The sequence below is a fragment of the Mizuhopecten yessoensis genome, unplaced genomic scaffold (assembly GCF_002113885.1).
Source record: "Mizuhopecten yessoensis strain PY_sf001 unplaced genomic scaffold, ASM211388v2 scaffold716323, whole genome shotgun sequence".
Lineage (NCBI taxonomy): Eukaryota > Metazoa > Mollusca > Bivalvia > Pectinida > Pectinidae > Mizuhopecten > Mizuhopecten yessoensis.
The window spans coordinates 765,316-783,702 of record NW_018480059.1 but is presented as its reverse complement, the minus strand read 5'-3'; the positions used below and the strand labels follow the sequence as shown (position 1 = coordinate 783,702).

The following is an 18,387-nucleotide window of genomic DNA, read 5'->3' as shown; positions in this document are numbered from 1 at the left end:
AACAACCTTTTTTGTTAGACAGCCGATACTTTGGTTCTTCGATGTTCAAATTTGCAATATTATAATATATGCAGTTGTTTATTTCTGTTTTGATTTGGTAAAGGTTTTGAGGAATACCAGGGATCAACTACCCTTTCCAAAAAATGGTTCACCGGGTTATTTGACCCCAATTCTTTAACTGCCTATTCGTGGAATGACGGGAATTTGCTAACGGAACAGCAGTTTGCTGCCACTGAACCTGTAGACGAGACCCTTAACTGCGTCGTGCTGTTTGAAAATGATGGGCTATGGTACAGCCACTCATGCGCAGATGCAACCAACGCTATTTGCAAACTATCAAGAGGTAGTATTTCCTACTGTTTTCTATAACAGGTTTCGTCAGCTTTATAATTATGAACATTATTATCTGAATACCAGATTTTCAAAAGCAAATTTCCATTTCAAATGTTATCATACTTTTTTGCATGATGTTGTATTTTATTTAAATTTGTTGCGTTAGAAATCCGTATTTCAAATATTGCATATTTTGAAAACCTACAAATACTAATCTGTAATGCAGGCATTTCAATGTTTAAAAGAAATTCTTCTACCGTAGAAAACATACGCTGCATACACGAAGGAAGTGGCCTGGACAATGTCACATGGAATGCAACACTTAAAGACATGACACTGACAATGTGTATGCAGGCATGCCTAGCCCGTAACGCACCTTTCTCCCTCGCTAGAAATGAAACATGCTACTGTGTTGGGGATCTCCCTGCAGGCTCTTTGACGTCATTTGCGAACTGTGACAGCAGATGTCCGGCAAATAGCCAGCAGATGTGTGGAGGAACGGTGTCTGGGTACTACACCGCCGCCAATTGTAAGTTACCGCCAATAATTCCATAATAAGCAATTACTTTAGTTTATTTCGCTTTAGTATGCGGCCATTATGAGGAATAATAATGCTCCATGTGACATAACATCGTCATGCCATCAACTGACCGAGTTATTGTAATCTAGTGAATCTACTGACTGATTTATTATATTTCAGGAAATATAGAGACTGTAGTGGGGATTTTTTGTGCGTGATTTCACGGGGTGTGTGATGATATTTGCTGTGTCATATAACATGTTTATATATATTATCATTATATAATATATATTGGGTTGTTATTATGTTCTTGTGGATATACTAGCTGTCTTATTATTTTCTAGTTCAAATTTTAAAGACGAAAGAGTTCACTGATGAAAGATTATTTAAAATTCATCATGTATATTATAGGAGAGCTGGTTGATTTTATATCATGTTGTGTGTATATGAAGAACACTGTCATTATTCAAAAGAGATAATAGTAGCCGTCAATATTACGGCAAACCTCGGGGACGAAGAAATCCACCAATCTATCACTTTGTTATGTAACTTTCGGTATTATTGTATAACTTACATGAAATGACATAAGATTTTATAAACCTCATTATTAGTAAGGACTGTTTATTAATAAAACACGTAAAAGCCTTTAATAATGTTGCTGAAGAAAAGAAACCGAGGATTTTCTATTTAAACGTCAGACAACCACAACTAGTGTATACAGCACATCATTCCTTAAAGGAAATAAACAAAACTTCTTGTACTCAAATGTAATTTAAAAATCTATTGATGAAGATATTCATTTCTCTCATTTCTGAGCGTATTTGACAGAACTGTCCAATGAAATAAATAGATGTTAGACATTTCTATCTAGCACCTCATTTCACGTGCATGACGTCAAAAAAGGACAACAATGATGTGCTGTTTAAAAAATCGGGAACATTCCACTACTTTGATACAGAATCTCCGACGCCTTTTTGTGGTCTCCGAGTTTAGGCTGGTGATAAGAATGAGAGAAAAATGCTCTTTTATGCCCAGGGTATAGGATCCGGACATTCTACCCTCATGGTTTTCAAATTGGTGCAAAACTCAATCGTACGCCCCTGGGTATTAAAGAGTTTTGGAAACCATTGAACGTTAATCGTAAAGCTAGATTTTTGCTAACAACAACTTCTACATTTGTATTTCAATCCTTATTTTTAAAATTCCCTCTATACCTATAGAACCGTACTATGATGAAAGTCTGATGATAACTGATGTTGCCTCCCACTGTAACTGTATGTTTGTAAACATTAAACAATGTTTTTTCTTTACTTTTTTAATGTAACTTTAGAATATTACATGCTTAAATTCTCCCTGGTTCTAAACAATAACTCCCTAAACATTAAAAAAATCGCGATACAGACATGAAAGCATCACTGATCGACATGTGGTTAACATTATTTCTTTGTTTAACTCTTTGTTATAGTATCTAACACAACAATGGCTACGTCATGCGAGGACCTACAATCACAGGGACTTACAGGAGACAAGTACAAACTGAGCGGTTTCGATAATTCAACCGTCTGTGAAAGCACAGGTATAGTATTTCGTCACAACAACGATTGATATGTTTCCTTATAACGTTTGCCATATTCTCGAGACAACATTATTCAATAAGTTTGCTGTTGGTACCATTAACCTATTAAAAAGAGAATTATTTTGTGTATAGAGGTTATCATACTGGCTAATATAATACATGATTATTGCGTTTCAACTAGTTTCATAGAGGTCAAAAGAAATTAGAATATTTGAAATTAATCTACTATATGGTCGACGGAATCCTAAACAAATATAAATGTTATTAATATTTGGTACTGGGAAGATAAAGGTAAACATCATCATCCAGTTTTACACCTTTTGACCTGGAAATGAAAGCTACTTATATATTGCATACCGAACTGTTCGTGAAGGTATCATCACACTGCATAGCAGATGGACTTAATTATAATATTAGTTACAAGAACTGTAAAAATTATATTTTGTTCAACAAGAGCGACCACACAGTGTTTGTAGACAATCTCATCTTGCGTTTATCCTACACTCGATCCTAATACTTAACACTGATTGTTGTAATTTGATTTCCGTATTAACGAAATGCAGTATTGCAACAATCGAGAAATTTTCCTTACAAAATCATTCTCAATTAGTAATTAGCTAGGAATGAAACCAGAATAGTGTTATATTATTTACGTAAGGAGTAAATCACGTGTACGTTCGTGAACCTATGAATTTATGTTAGCCTATGTGTCTGAAAAAGTGTTTTCATTTCAGTAATAATTACCATAACTTTAGTATGCATATTCAATACCTACACCCATCTTTGTAGCCCCAAAACAAAAGATTCAAATATCCCTACCTCCCTACCGTGACGTAACCCATATCTCGACGACAGAGCCACGGAATGATCTCCCTTCCTCTTCCTTTTATGGCGCCTGCTGCCTGCTGACGCCCGGAGCTTGTTCCATTTCAAAACTTTGTTTTGTCGGTTTGGTTCGAGTGTCAACTCAATGTATTGCGCAGTTTGTGTGCCTTATATCAATCTGCCCTTGTTAATACAATTAATTATTGTTGAAAATATTTCTGTGCCTTTTACGGCCGGTTATTTTACTCCACGTGTGCCGGTGGTGTGCCACGGTCCGCCATTATTGTGGGTTAATTTCCGACCTCTGTTTATTTCGGTGACGGTTGTTTGTTTCGGCAAACATTATTTATTTTAACCGTTTTCTGATTTATATTACGAGTGAAATTCTTTCTACGTTGCGTACTTTGTACTATCGTATTTTATTATTTTTCCCCGTGTTTATCTGCTTGTAATGTTTTGTTTACTTTCGCTTTGGAGGGTATGTCTCGGTCGGGACAGCGACGAGGTAGAGCTCATGGGTGTTCCAATTTCTTTGTGGAACGGGACTCTCATTNGTGGTGTGCCACGGTCCGCCATTATCGTGGGTTAATTTCCGACCTCTGTTTATTTCGGTGACGGTTGTTTGTTTCGGCAAACGTTATTTATTTTAACCGTTTTCTGATTTATATTACGGGTGAAATTCTTTCTACGTTGCGTACTTTGTACTATCGTATTTTATCCTTATTTTCCCGTTTTATCTGCTTGTAAATTTTTTGTTTACGTTCGCTTTGGAGGGTATGTCTCGGTCGGGACAGCGACGAGGTAGTGCTCATGGGTGTTCCCATTTCTTTGTGGAACGGGACCCTCATGATGCCTGTCCCAGGTGTCGTCCTTGCAGTGAGGTTTCGCCTTGTGAACTTTGTTCACAGTCAAAATCTCAGGGCAAGGACTTCATTGTTCCAAAGCTACCCTCAACTTACCGTAAGACAGATTCGTCTGTTTCTTCCGGTAAGCGAGGGAAGCAGAGAGGTAGGGGTCGTGCCACCAGCTCTCTGGGGTCTGGTGGTACTGTCTCTGTTCCTGTCTCGGGGGGTCTTGCTTCGGCAAGTCCCTCTCGTGAGCAGGGGGTGGCCCTTCCTGTCCAGGAACTCCCTGGAGTAGGGGAGGGGCAGCCTGACCCTGGCTTGGCACAGCCAAGGGTCGAATTGGCCGGGAACGCCCGTAAGCTTTCGCGCTTGCCTTCGGGTAGGGACTACCGGCCGCCGGTCACTGACTCTGTCAGTGATCCCGGCATTCCAGGTGGTGCTGTCGTTGGGGACAGTCTTGGTGCCGGGCCTGTTCTTTCGGGTTCAGGTCCTGGTGTGACAACAGACTTTCTTTCGGGATTGTCTGTGTCTACCGGGATTAGTGACGCGCAGCTCACTAATCCCGGCATCAATGCTGGTCAGGCATACCCTCCCGGTCAGTTACCCGGACCCGGTCCTATTAGGTCCGGTCCCGAGTTTCATTCTTCTGGGAACCTGGGGGGTTTCCCCCCAGGGGTTGGGTTTGCTGGACAGGGGGCCGGTTTCCGGCCTCCGTTTTCCCCTGGCTTAGGGTATACGGGTGCCTGCGGGCAACCATCCTTGGGCCGCCCTTACCAGCCTGCGGATGGTTTTGGGTTGCGACAGCATCCCGGCAGTTACGGGCTTAGCCCGTACATGTCCGGGTTTCCACCTGGAGGGAGTGGCGGTTCAATATCGCCCTTTGGGCAAGTTGGCCAGCCCCAGTCTCAGGCAGGCCAGTTTGGCCAGTTCTGGGGTCACTCCCAGCCCGCGGGACCTTTCCCCTATCCTCCGGGATATGGGTTTAACCCCATGGCATTTCCGTCATGGAATCCTTGGGGTTTGGTCTCTCCCTCGCGGAGACGTGTTAGCATAGCCCGTACATGTCCGGGTTTCCACCTGGAGGGAGTGGCGGTCCACCTTCGCCCTTTGGGCAAGTTGGCCAGCCCCAGTCTCAGGCAGGCCAGTTTGGCCAGTTCTGGGGTCACTCCCAGCCCGCGGGACCTTTCCCCTATCCTCCGGGATATGGGTTTAACCCCATGGCATTTCCGTCATGGAATCCTTGGGGTTTGGTCTCTCCCTCGCGGAGACGTGTTAGCAGTTCTGTTGACCCCCCCCAACTTTCTGCTACTTCGGGGGCCTTATCGGCCGGTCCTAAGAAGGTGTGTCGGACCTTTAGGACTTCTGCCTCTCGGGCAGGCTCGTTGGTCTCTGGGTCCAAGGGTAGGGTTTTGGCTACTAAGCCTAAACCTACAGCCACGGCCGTTAGGCGCACTGCACCTAAACGCCGGTACGGGGAGCCTTCTCTCGGGTTGGCCCCTCTGGCTGGCCCATTTCCTCCGCCCCAGGCTTCTGGTCTGGATGGTGTGGAGGCTATGGACGTTGAGGGCGCGGGTATGGCAGAGGACAATGATGTTGTTCATCTTTCACCTGGTTGTTCGGATATAGACGCTGGTCTTTCCGAGTCGTCTGACGACAGTCCTCAGGAGGGCTTGCCCTCAGAGGAGGACTTCCAGGATGAGGGAGACCCTGAGGCTGCTGAGGTTGAGGCCCAGCATGTGTTATCCGGTATGCGGGGCCTTAGGGCTGACGTTTCCCGGATTCTTGGGGAGGAGGTTTGCCCACCACCTTCGGCATCATCTGTCCCCGAGTCCACCACCCTTTTGGGTTCTTTGGTGGCTCCTCGGGTGTCCGCTCGGTCGGACCGCTCTCTGCCAGAAGGCACCATTGTGTCTTCAGCTCTGGCCACCGCCCAGTCTCGGGTTTTAGAGAAGAATTCTTCTTCAACCCGTAGTCCTGGGTATGCTGGGTTGCAGCTCAGTGTTGGCGATTTGTCAGAAGTGCACGCCACTGACTATGCCACACATGATGGCCTGCTTGCCCCTCAACCAGCTAAGCTGGAATCGAGGGAACTTGCAGGCTGGCCCGGTAAATCGGGGGACCAGGTGGTGTTCTGTCCCAAAGAACACCACAAGATGGAGAGAATGCTGCGTCTCTCCATCTAGATTCTGTCTTATATAGACAACCTGACGGTTTGTCTATATAGGGTATCCGACTTGCCTGAGGGTCGGATTACCGAGACAGAGCAGGCCGACATCCAGGACAGAGTGACCTCTGCCCTGAACGGGGCATTGAGAGCGCTGGCAGCTTTACAGGTGTCATCGCTCGTCAATGTCTTGTTGGCTAGGCGGTTTTCAGTTTTGAAAAACCGCCCGGTCGATGAGCCTTACCGCTCCAGGTTGTTGACTGCCCCCTTCTCAGGGTCCACTCTCTTCTTCCCTCCTTGGTCGTGTCAGACGACGAGTTTGACCGGGAGGACTGCAGTCCTCTCGGCTCAAGCTTAGGTCCTTCTCCCGCAGGATCAGGATTCGGGTCAGCAGACGATTCTCTTGCCTGGCAAGGTCTCGATCTGCCTCGACCAGATCTTCCTGTGGGGGGTCGTCTTTCTGCTTTCCTTCCAGAGTGGAAGGAAATTACGGAAGACGCATGGGCCTTGTCTGTGATCAAGGAGGGGTTAGGCATTCCGCTAGTGCGGGATCCGTCCTTGGCGTCGGAGCCAATCTTTTTTCTTCCAACAAAATAACCATACTAAATTCAAACATGTAACTCTAAACCTATTGCTTCCAAGTCTTCTTTTAACACCAAGCAAACGCTACAACAGCTGAATTTAGATACATTTAGAACCACTCATTCTTTAGCATGCTCTGAATAAGCTGGGATCATACTTACGGCCTTTTTAAACATTATGTACACCAGAATATAGGCACATGAGAGCAATTATATTCACTCTATAAGTTGAATACATCTATTAGATCTATCAATGTATAGAGAACTGGTTTCCCTGTGTTGAATGATTTCTTTATTGATAGCTGTTTCACCCTAATATATGTTTAAATGTCACTCTTGATTCGATACTTACGGGTTTGCTCCAAGTACATGTATCATGATTTCCGCAATAGATGTCGAATGCTGACTGACTTGCAACACGAAATTTCGTCTGTAACTCATTGTTCAATTTTCCTTGAACATTTTCATATCTAGCATACTATCATATTTTGCCATCGTTCTATCTAGTTTTAGTTCGTTCGTTTGAAAAACAGTCTTTTTACACTTTGGTATTCTACCGTTGATCTTCTGCAATAAGTCTTAGTCAATGGAACCGAATTTATTCAATATACATATTTCTACGGATGATGGCCAATTACTTTTTCATACATCAATAATGTATCAGGCATATATTTTACTTTATACTTGAAAGAAATATGTCACATCAAATATACCTGCACATTTTGATCATCTATTGACTTCTTTCAGGCTGTCCTTATGCATGGATCAAAGGTAATTCTAGTTGTTACAAGCTCATGCTTGGGAAGAAATCTTTCTTAGATGCGATGGTATACTGTGCTAACCACAGCTCGCATCTGCTTGTAATTGAAACAGAAGAAGAGGAAACTTTTCTGAGCGAAGTCATAGGAAACCTCACTTTTTATAGTTCAATCGAGCTCTGGACGTTCGGACTTCAAATGACTGGGTCATATACGAATCGCTTCTTCTGGGCAAATGGTCAACGAGGTAACCCTTTAATCAGAAATATAACGGATACTGAATTGCTGAAACGGGGCATCTTCAAATCACCAGCAGGGTATTGGCGATTAGGTGGCAGCACTAATGAACGAAGTTACATTTGTGAACAGAGTGAGGGTATGTATTGTAATTCAGCTAACCTTACATAACTATATATTTGATATTGTCGAATGGCGTCAGGTTTAGATTCCAAAATTGAAAGTTTTGCCAGTGGTGCTAATCAATGACAATACGCAGTCTATTTCAAATATTAAAATGACGCATGTTAGCGATATGAAAATTCAAATTAGTTATCGATCACACAATCTTCATAAGACAATCTTTTTAATTTCAATATTAATCACGAGAGTGTGTGTTTTAAAAGCGTACATATACATGTAATTATGACAAATGATTCTTGTTATTACCTCCCTCCCCAGTCTTCTTATGATACGATTATTAGACTTTGGCATATACTTATAATAATAAATCATTCCTGTATTAATGATAAATGCAGCAAACGTTATATTACGTTAAGTAGTTTTACTACTTAGATTAAAAGTGCTGTTGTATAATAATAAGACGCGTTGTTGTGCCTCTCAGTTCCGTCTACTATTCTTTTAGGGCTTTAAGATACTAAATCTAATATATTTTACCGACTATACGGTTTGTGGCTTTAATCAGCGCCTTCCTTCCTCAACTCAATTGCTGACATTTCCATTATGTCTTTATTGAAATCCACTATCAGATGAATTCAAAACGATTTACGACAGAAAATTCATAATCATACATTTAAATTGTGAATTTCAATGCTGAAGTATTCCTCAAATTTCATACATGTGAATATGTGTATCTTTATAATCAATAAATCATACATTGGTGTTTTCATTCACATGTCCAAAAACATTTAGTATAAGAAGTCAATCTTTGTCGTAGTCATTATTAATATTTGTTAATTCATTTTAAATCTCTTCTTCTCCCTTGACAGTAGTCGTTCACCGATTGAATCATCAAATGATCACATATGTTCTAAATTTATTTTGAAAGCATGAATCATGTGCCATCTCTACGAATTGATAATTCAATCATTATATATTTAGTGGAGCAGCTTTATATTGTTACGTGTTTCTTATTGTAATTGATCGGTATTTTGTATTGTTCAATGTTGGCATTTATTATTTCAGTGTATGCAGGGTGTTTTCGTCGGCCCAACAGCTCGGTGACGGTGATCCAGTATGAGGCCTACTTGTCTGTGCAGCTGTGTGTGGAAATCTGTCGTGGTATAGGCTATGACTACGCCCTGCTTCAGGACACTCGCTGTCTTTGCGACAAAACGCTTCCGATTGAAAAATACGATTCGGGATGCGCGGAATTTTGCGGAAGCATTCAGCCATGTGGGTCGAAGTCCAATGATGCTGTATCTGTCTATAACATATGTATGTCATTCTTAAATAACTTATCTAATAACGAATTTGTATAATCCAGTACCTACTTTTAAGAATTGACTATTATTAAATTTCCATTTCGGCAAATATTGTTGTATTCAGTATTAATGTTGTGCTTAATATGAATGGTTTTGCTGCAATACAATGGTTGTACTCCAAAAGAACCATTATACTTAAAATGAAATATGGTACTCTGTATTAAAAATGAACTATTGTACTCCAAAAGAGATCATGTGCGTTACCTAAATTATTCTTAAAATGAATGATATGGTACTACAAATAAATAATGAACGTTTTACTTCAGATGAGATATTACTATTCAGATGGAGTATTATACTTCAAATAGTAATGGCACCTTGACCTAATAATATGATAATATTTATGTTTGAATGGGACTTGCATTTCTGATGAACTTTCCCCATTTTAACAAGGTCTCAATGTATACACCAACGCTATCTAATAATACCATCATATTGTTTAATATTTAAACATGTGTAAAACCTTAGGTAAATCAAGAAGACTTCTGAAATGAGTAAGCTAAAGGTAAAATTTACGCCAGCACTTGATGTTCCCAAGAGCATTCTTTGCCATGGTACAAAATCATGATGTAATGTATTTAAGTGTAATTAATTTTTATAGTCTGAGCATATATCATACTCATTTTTATTGATGTCCTTGCCAATTTTTTTTTATCAGGGTTGTACCCATCCTACGACACATGTACTTCTTTATACGACCAAGGGATAATCCGGTCAGGGATGTACCTTATAGGCGGCGTCAATACAACGTGTAACTTCTACGGTATAAACAATGTTCATAATTCCTGTAATGAAAATGAGAATTCATTTGTTTTGAAACCATTGTTTGCTTTGCTTTTTTTAAGAATCAATATGAATGATATGATTTATATTAAATGTCACTAAAATGAAATTCAGCTAATATTCATTATAGCCATACATTTTAATAAACACTTTTTTCATCGAAAAACGCTATTTAGTAAAGATGATCAAAGATTACTGTCGATTAAATGCCTATGCAGTCCTTTTTTATGCTGATACTACACTGTCTTGTTCTCAGCGGATCATTGTCTGTATGAAACGTTAACACCTAAAACTTTATCAGCTCAAACCATCTTTAAAGTAAATACTTCGAGCTCCATGTTGTGTCAACTCATTGTCTCCAAGACCGTGACCCAAGCCCCCATTTTCCCTTTTTCAAGATACGACCTATCCTAATCCATCACAACTAGCATCAGTCTCAATTATATACGTGCTCGCCATGTCAAGTTGTTCCATTACTTGTTTCAACTGTTCATTCAATTCCTTAAATGGTTACTGTACATATCTGCGATGTTTAGTCGTGTTTTCCTTCTGTTTCCCTTGCTGAAGTATAAACTGTGTTTCAAAAGATATGTTGACTTTGACGAAAATTATTTCACATTTAAGCATTGAGGTTGCGTTGATGCAAAGATTAATTTCACTTTACCAAATGCAAATAACCGTAGGATAGTTAAATAGGTCGTTTGCATTCAACTATCTAATGCCTGCTGCTTTTTTGTTGTGTAACTGTACATAACAGGATTACATCAAAACGTCTATTTATAATTTACAGACAACTCTTCATGTCCAACGAACGAATGGATTGGATACAGAAACAAATGTTACATGTTTATTGAGGAGGAACTAAATCAAGACGATTTGTACACCCGCTGTGCCTCGCTAGGGGGTCATTTACTGACTGTCACTGATGAGTCTGAACATAACTTCCTACGTATGGTTTTAAAAGGTAACGCTTTCTTATACACTGTTATCTAGGTACAGTTACGTTGATATAATTCAGTCGTCACTTTACTAGTCCAAATGTTGCTTCATTGGAAGTCGAAAAGGCTATTTAAGCTTTGCATGTTCAAAAAAAGGTCTTCTTCCCTTTTATGATATTTGGCATATAATTAATTAAATAAATATCATTGTGCCAACATGAATCAATATTTGTTGCACGTACCTCAGTGTTAGTTGTATGATCCATAGGTACACTATGTGCCTACGTTTTTAATTAAACGGAGTATAATACATAGTGTCAAGACGCGATATATCCTAAAAGGGGCATTCTGTCAGAGGTAGATGTTGTATACATCATTAAAAGTTATGAAAGACGCCAACGTTTGTATTTTCAAGGAAATCCAAAGTATGCTTACACTAAAATACGACTTGGCTTGGTGGACCAGTTTGGTTTGGGTATCACCACGTGGGCCACTGGGGCACTTCCAAGCTACTTCCCACGCCCATTTCCGTCGTCAACCCTCACATCCGTTGTCATGAAGTTAAGTTCAAAATCGGACTATGGTTTCATCATGGACGACAAATCCGCAACGACGTATAGCTTCTGTGAACTCCAAACGCGTGAGTCCTACTTATTGTTGTATTATGTGACATCTGTTCCTAGAAATAAATAGTCATACATTATTCCTGATGTCCTTCATCCAATGTTCACAATATCGTGCCGTTTTGTTTGTGAAATTAAAAGTATCGCAATGGATCTCCTTGTAAAACATTACTAACACTAAACGGTTATATGTAGAAGTTTAATGCTTTATCTGATTGGATGGCCCGTTTTTTAATATCGTCATTTTCATTATTCCGTCATAAAAGTAGCATTTGATTTTATCAATTGAAATAAAAACAATCAAGTTTATATATTGCATTCAAATCAAGTTAAAAGAATTCAATGTATTCTGATTTATTTTATTCATGTTCTTTATACTACTATACCATGAGTATATGTACTTTCAGAACATTTGGGCTGTTTTAGTGTACCAGTCACTATTAACGCAACCATGTCAGCTTACAATAATATGGAGTTGACCCAGTGTAAGCAGATATGTATGGGCTCCACTTCGCTACAAGGATTCGCTCTTATCCAGCATTCGTCATGTTACTGTACTGAAACCCTGCAGGGACTCACACCAGTTAACGGCTCCTCTTGTCAGGTTACCTGTCCAGGTAATGCCTTACAGGTGTGCGGAGGAAATGACGTTGTCAACGCCTATAAACTAGGTGAGATTAACACTGTATGTTTGTTGTACCGTTCTTAGATGTGCATATAATAAATAATAATAATAATATACAACATTTGATATAGCTAACATAGGCCTCTCTAAAGCGCTTTACAGTACATAGATATACCTTATCAAGCGCTAACTTCTAGTCCAATGCGACCTGGCTAATATCTCCCTATGTGTGTATGCCTGTGTGTGTGCTGGAGATGTATTGTGTTATGTTTGTAGATGGACCGTGCTTCCAACGGTATCATTTATAGTGCCACCTCACTTGAAAGCTACAGCACAGATACCGCAACACCCACCCCAGACCATTTTATACTCAACCTGGGTTGTTGGAGTTGTGTAGGCAGGAGAAAAACACTTTCTCTTATATTCCATGCGTACGGCGATTTCGGGGATCGAACCCCGGCCGCCTGCTTGGAAGGCCGGAGTGTATTCCACTCGACCAATCCGCTCAGAAATGGTCTTAGCCGTGATATTATGGATTCATATTAATATCTGTATATATCTCGATATTTATTCAATATAATCCATGTTTCGAAATATTACAAAGACAGAAAAGAAAACAATATATGCAAACCTGAAATATTTGGGAAAAGTCTTATAACTAAATAGTATATGTATGACTTGTATGCAATTGTATGCAATCTCTTTTGTAATCAGATAAATCAATTCTAAACTGTGGTTTGTATAATAGATTTCACATTTTTTTCAGATATGCTAATATTTGCAAATATTGTGCGATGTTAAGATGTGGTACAAAAAAAGTCTGGTAATTCCAAAAAATTACGACGAAACAGTTGCTTTTTCTAACAACTGAATCATTGTTGTGGTGATCATTTGATCAGAGTACTATATAAACAACTTGTTGACCGCAGTTTCAAACCAAACTGTGTTTATCAATCTGAAAACGAGTGTACCAAAGTTAACAAGAATGTTAATGCTCAAACCATGGTAAAATTAATAATTTCAGATACCAAAGACGTGGTCAGCTCTTGTTCCAGTCTGTACAGGGCTGGTGTGTGGCATAAGGGTATCTATTTGATAGGAAATTCAACACAAGCATGCGGCAGCCACTTATTTGGTAAGTGTGAACATCGGGTTGGAAACGGTGAGACTGGTATCATGGTTTTCTCCCCCTTATTTATTTGAATTATAGTATTATTCATTGTCTTGTTATTAAGGTTTTCGATTTTTTTGCACCATGCTACAAAAATGCGCTTTCGGCAATTTTCAAAATTATATCTTGTGAAAATAATTCATTCACCTTTTACCATCGGCGGAATGGTTAGAGTGTTTCCCTGATATTACCTACTATACAGATATGTGTAATTTAAATCAGTATCTGTTATCTCAGCGTGATTTTGATATGTTGAAGGGTGATTATCTTAAGACTGGGATATAATAGTTTTATCACATTATATCCTTTACAATACTTTCGATGACAATTACTACACTTCATTTATTCCTATCTTCAAGTATGAGTGACAACAACTTATTACATGGAATTTAAACGGTCTGAAGCTATACATTGAAGCAACCACCTCTATTATAAGAATCACGATATTGAGCTATCACTCGTAAAAGCGATACAACACAAAGTTGCAACTTTGGCCATTTCCATATAATTACGAAATAAAGATATACTTTTGTATTAAATAATTTAAAAAAAAAATGGGTAACAGTGCTGTTTTCGACCGTGACATTATACCGAAAACAAGACAAGACAATATTGTTCCCATCTTAATTAGGGTTGAGTTGAAGACTTCAAATTTGTATAAACTTACAGTGCAATGAGTTAAGATATTGAACCGCCTTCCAATTGTTGTTTTTATCTATATCTTTATATATTTTGCCTAGAATGAATTTCATTAAAAGAACAGTTGTTTATGGTCTTAAAAACCGATTCTGAGAAGTTTTTGGATGAAAACTTTCTTATTTCCAAAAAATGTGCTAGGATATTGAGTTTGCGGTTTTCATTCTACCTCAAAAATTACAATATAACATGGCTGTAAAAATGTTCCGGATTTTGTTTGTTTTTTCTTATACTACTGATTTACCCGCAGACAACACCGAATGTCCCGAGAGTTGGTACGGCAAGGACGGGACTTGTTATAAATTTGCTTCATCGGTGGCAATGGAGTATGCAGCTGCAGAAACTTCATGCTTACAAAATGGTGGATATCTGTTTTATCCTGGAGCATATGATGCTCGTCTATTATTCATGGAAATACTGCCCTATATTAACAACAACGTTGATGGATTCTGGACCTCTGTGAAGGATGTACTGTTGACTTCTCACACGAGAGCCGGGGACGGATGGATGATTACGAACAGCTCTGTAGTCGATGAAAACATTTACACTGTTTACAACCTGACCACTGGATCACTTATCGAACACTCCAATGGGACATTCGGAGTAATATGTGAAAAATCAGCAGGTATGTGTAGAATATATGTATATAAGGTAAAAAAAGTGTGGAAAAATCACTGAAATCTTGTTGTGTTGATTATGATACGTTTTTGTTTTACATTTAATACTATTTTAAGGGTATTTATTTAATAATGTTATAGGGTTTGAGTGCACATGACGGTTTTGTTGACACTTCCGTATCCGTTTGTCTTTTTTCTTGTAATAGTTAGATATCATAAGAATATTACTGAATAATAAAGAAAACAGAATACTTCAAATAAATATATTCTTGAGAACAGACTTATTCTATTGGATATATACGATACATGTACTATCTACTGGCTATAATTAAAGCCAAAATACAGTAATATTGTTCCAGTTAACTAATGTATAGTTTAATAGATGATCATAGAACGCTAACACGTTCCGTGACACTGACGGCAGAACGTATAAGAAAACGTGTGCAAATATTTCCTTGTGTATTGATGAATTCTTCTAAGCAACATTTTTGTAAGTTAATTGCTTGCTACCTTCGTCTTTTTTTGTAATTTCCTTATGCTCAAATTTAATTTATACCAGACAACTTTTTCAAAATCGGCATTTCGAGTTATTTCTTAAAACAGATATCAAACTAGAAAGGGTCGTTAGTGAGCTGTAGAACATGACATGACATGTCTTTTGACTGCTACTCATAACATTGTGAGGGAATCTCTTTACATTATGCAATATTCCATACTAACTAATGCGTATTACGTAGTTTAAACACATTATTATCCGACAACAGTTAATTCATTTTATACATGAAACATATACGGAATCGATGGTTCTTGAGAAGAAATACAACACAAGGTTAAAAGTAATTTCAAATTATCTCTGTTTAGGCTACGTCGGATGCAAAAAGAATGATACCAAGACCACCGCGATCCTGTCCCCGTATGTCCGAGATGACATGAGCGCCACGCAATGTATACAGTATTGCATGGCCTACCAAGCGGTATATAGCACCTTGCAGAATAAAGAGTGTAGCTGTTATAATGCCACAGCCGTGTTTGAGACGTCCGACACTGCATGTGAACCATGCCCTGGATACAGTGCCCAACCCTGTGGATCCTCATCAACGGCAGCATTGTCGGTCTATAAACTTTGTAAGTACCGTCAAATCATTCAGCTAAATTCAGGTTAATGTTGGGTAAGCTAAGTACCCTATCCAAACAATAACGGCATTAAAAGTAGAGCTTACGTTACGTTAAAGGGTGCAACGTTTAAATTATTGTATTCGAAAGGAAAGTATAACGGTTACTTTATATCCAAATATTCATTCTAATTAAATTTTATATTTTGATCCGATTCTGTCCTAGAGTGTTAATATTTTAATGTTTTCGTTCTCATTATATTTTACAGCGAAAAATGTATATGAAGACAAATGTTATGCACTGTACAGTACATGGTTAAATACCATAGCACTATAAAAAGTGTGTATCATGTAAACATATCCACGTCGGAAGTAATGGAATATCATAAATCTATCCTAGGTTATTTCTAAACATTTCCTTCAGGTTGGTAAATATGGATTATAAAAAGATTCTTGCAACACAACCAATAAGTGTTTCTATGTGACGTTTCGATGACTAGTACGGTATGTACTCTGTCACCTTTATCAGACAAATGACCAGTAAAGCTTATGTACACAAAGGTGTTATATGTGTATGAGTATCCACAAAAGGAGTGCATCACGTGTCCACCGATAAAAACCGATATTGACTTGTCTCCAAACAACGCATCGTCCCGCTTCATACACAGCGATTATTGCATGTTATACAGTAGGTAAATAACATTAATATTGTGTAACTAACTTCGTGACTTCATTTTTACTTATCATTTGTATGCTAATGTCTAACCTATTGCTTCACTAGCACACTACGCCTCCAACCTGGCTTCTAGTTGTGTCCAGCTGTTTGATTTTGGTGTCCATATGTATGGCCATTTCATGATTCAGCCCCAGGATAATGATCCGATCGTATTGGCGTGCTTCCAAGAAGGTTCGTTGTAATCTGTGCATGATACATAATATTGTATTTCACACAAACAGTAGTCAGATGGCCTTATTTTTTTTATCGAATAAGCATCTATATACGTTTTTATTGCCGACACCATTACATCATGTTGGAGATTTAAGTGTTTACAATAATTGTTTTAAAGATCAAGAGAGAGAGAGAGAGTGTGTGATTACTTGTGGTTACCCTTTTCTCTTCCTGGTGTTACGTTTTTTAAAGAATCTATAGGTTATGATTTGTGTTTGAAATGCAAACCACCTCCAGCTGAAAGATTAACCAATGGCATTTACTACAGTTGTACATGTTATTTTCCAGTATGAGAAAACATACAGTGATAAACTAGTGGTATTGTTGCTAGTGACACGACCATGTTTTGTTCCTTTATGCTAACAGTGTAATAAACATGTATTAATTTCTATTTCACTTTGCAGAATTCAGTATCATAGTGGTTCCAAAAGCTTCGATAACGGCCAGCTCTTCCAGATCTCAGCACGTTCCTGCTTTGTCGAGGTACTTTAACTTTGGATTTGAATTTAATTGAACTCTATACTTATTTTCCAACAATGTCAAAACAAACTTATCAATTTATATTAATTAATTTTGTTGGCCCTGATGGAAGCGCGCAGGGGTCTTAATAGGGGGAACGGAATACCGGGATAAAACGCACTGGATCAGGTAATCTTTTTCTTTCCACGTTCATTAGGGGAACCGAATCTGTTGCAATTATGTCTTTGGCCTGTATACATGTAATCTGTCCGGATTTCATATTCATGTAGTATAAAAATAATTCCCATTTTCAATAATACGACACTTTTACTTTTACATTGTATCACTTATTACTTATTGTCTTTGTTAGACTGATAATATTTCATAAAAGAAGAAGTCATTTCATTTAGTTGCAATAGAAACCACATCGGTAACAATACATTTAACCCATATATAGGCAGGGCATCAGCAGCATATATTAAAGGGGCTTCGATAGCAGTTGATTTTATCCATTGTTATGAGTGACCTTTTCTCTTTATGTTAAACTCTCCGAAAGAATAAGGTTTTGACCTCATATTCTACGTCTAAATGACGTCAATATATCTCATTTGATGCACAACATTTTAGCAGGAATGTCTTTCAAATGAATACATGTGGGGAATATTGAAATACAATATTAGACAGAAAGTAAAATATGAAAGAAAGAAAAACTTAAAACACACACATGTGATACATTCTATAAAATTGTTCACCAAGATTGATACAGTATGCAAGAAATGCATTACACTGCATCATGCAACTGTAAGTGTAATTTTGAAAAGATTTTTATTCGTTCCTGTAGTTTTTCTATAAACAATGCATAATTTGCGAAGGAAATGTATGGTGGCATATTTCTGCCATCCACTTGCGACTTACGAGTTACGTATGTCGACATAATTATTGAAAGATGTCGACATAATCTGAGAATATGTCGACATAATCTGAGAAGATGTCGACATAACTGTTAAATTATGTCGACATATTATCACATTTGCCGAGATAATTTTGCCGAGATAATTATCTCGTAAGTGGGTAACTCGGCTTTTTATCGT

The 18,387-nt window shown here is 38.6% G+C and overlaps 1 protein-coding gene across 1 annotated transcript in view; it reads left to right on the top strand.

Moving 5' to 3' along the window:
- The window catches only part of LOC110443074, a 38,089-nt gene that overhangs the window by 4,476 nt on the left and 15,226 nt on the right, over window positions 1-18,387 (top strand). Inside the window, exons 5-18 of the mRNA XM_021487055.1 lie at window positions 104-343; window positions 596-862; window positions 2,319-2,429; window positions 7,592-7,978; window positions 9,025-9,276; window positions 9,982-10,086; window positions 10,897-11,070; window positions 11,460-11,684; window positions 12,075-12,338; window positions 13,317-13,427; window positions 14,410-14,784; window positions 15,638-15,901; window positions 16,670-16,795; window positions 17,242-17,320. Coding sequence (XP_021342730.1) covers window positions 104-343; window positions 596-862; window positions 2,319-2,429; window positions 7,592-7,978; window positions 9,025-9,276; window positions 9,982-10,086; window positions 10,897-11,070; window positions 11,460-11,684; window positions 12,075-12,338; window positions 13,317-13,427; window positions 14,410-14,784; window positions 15,638-15,901; window positions 16,670-16,795; window positions 17,242-17,320 — 2,980 coding nt within the window. The remainder of the gene's footprint in view (window positions 1-103; window positions 344-595; window positions 863-2,318; window positions 2,430-7,591; window positions 7,979-9,024; window positions 9,277-9,981; window positions 10,087-10,896; window positions 11,071-11,459; window positions 11,685-12,074; window positions 12,339-13,316; window positions 13,428-14,409; window positions 14,785-15,637; window positions 15,902-16,669; window positions 16,796-17,241; window positions 17,321-18,387) is intronic.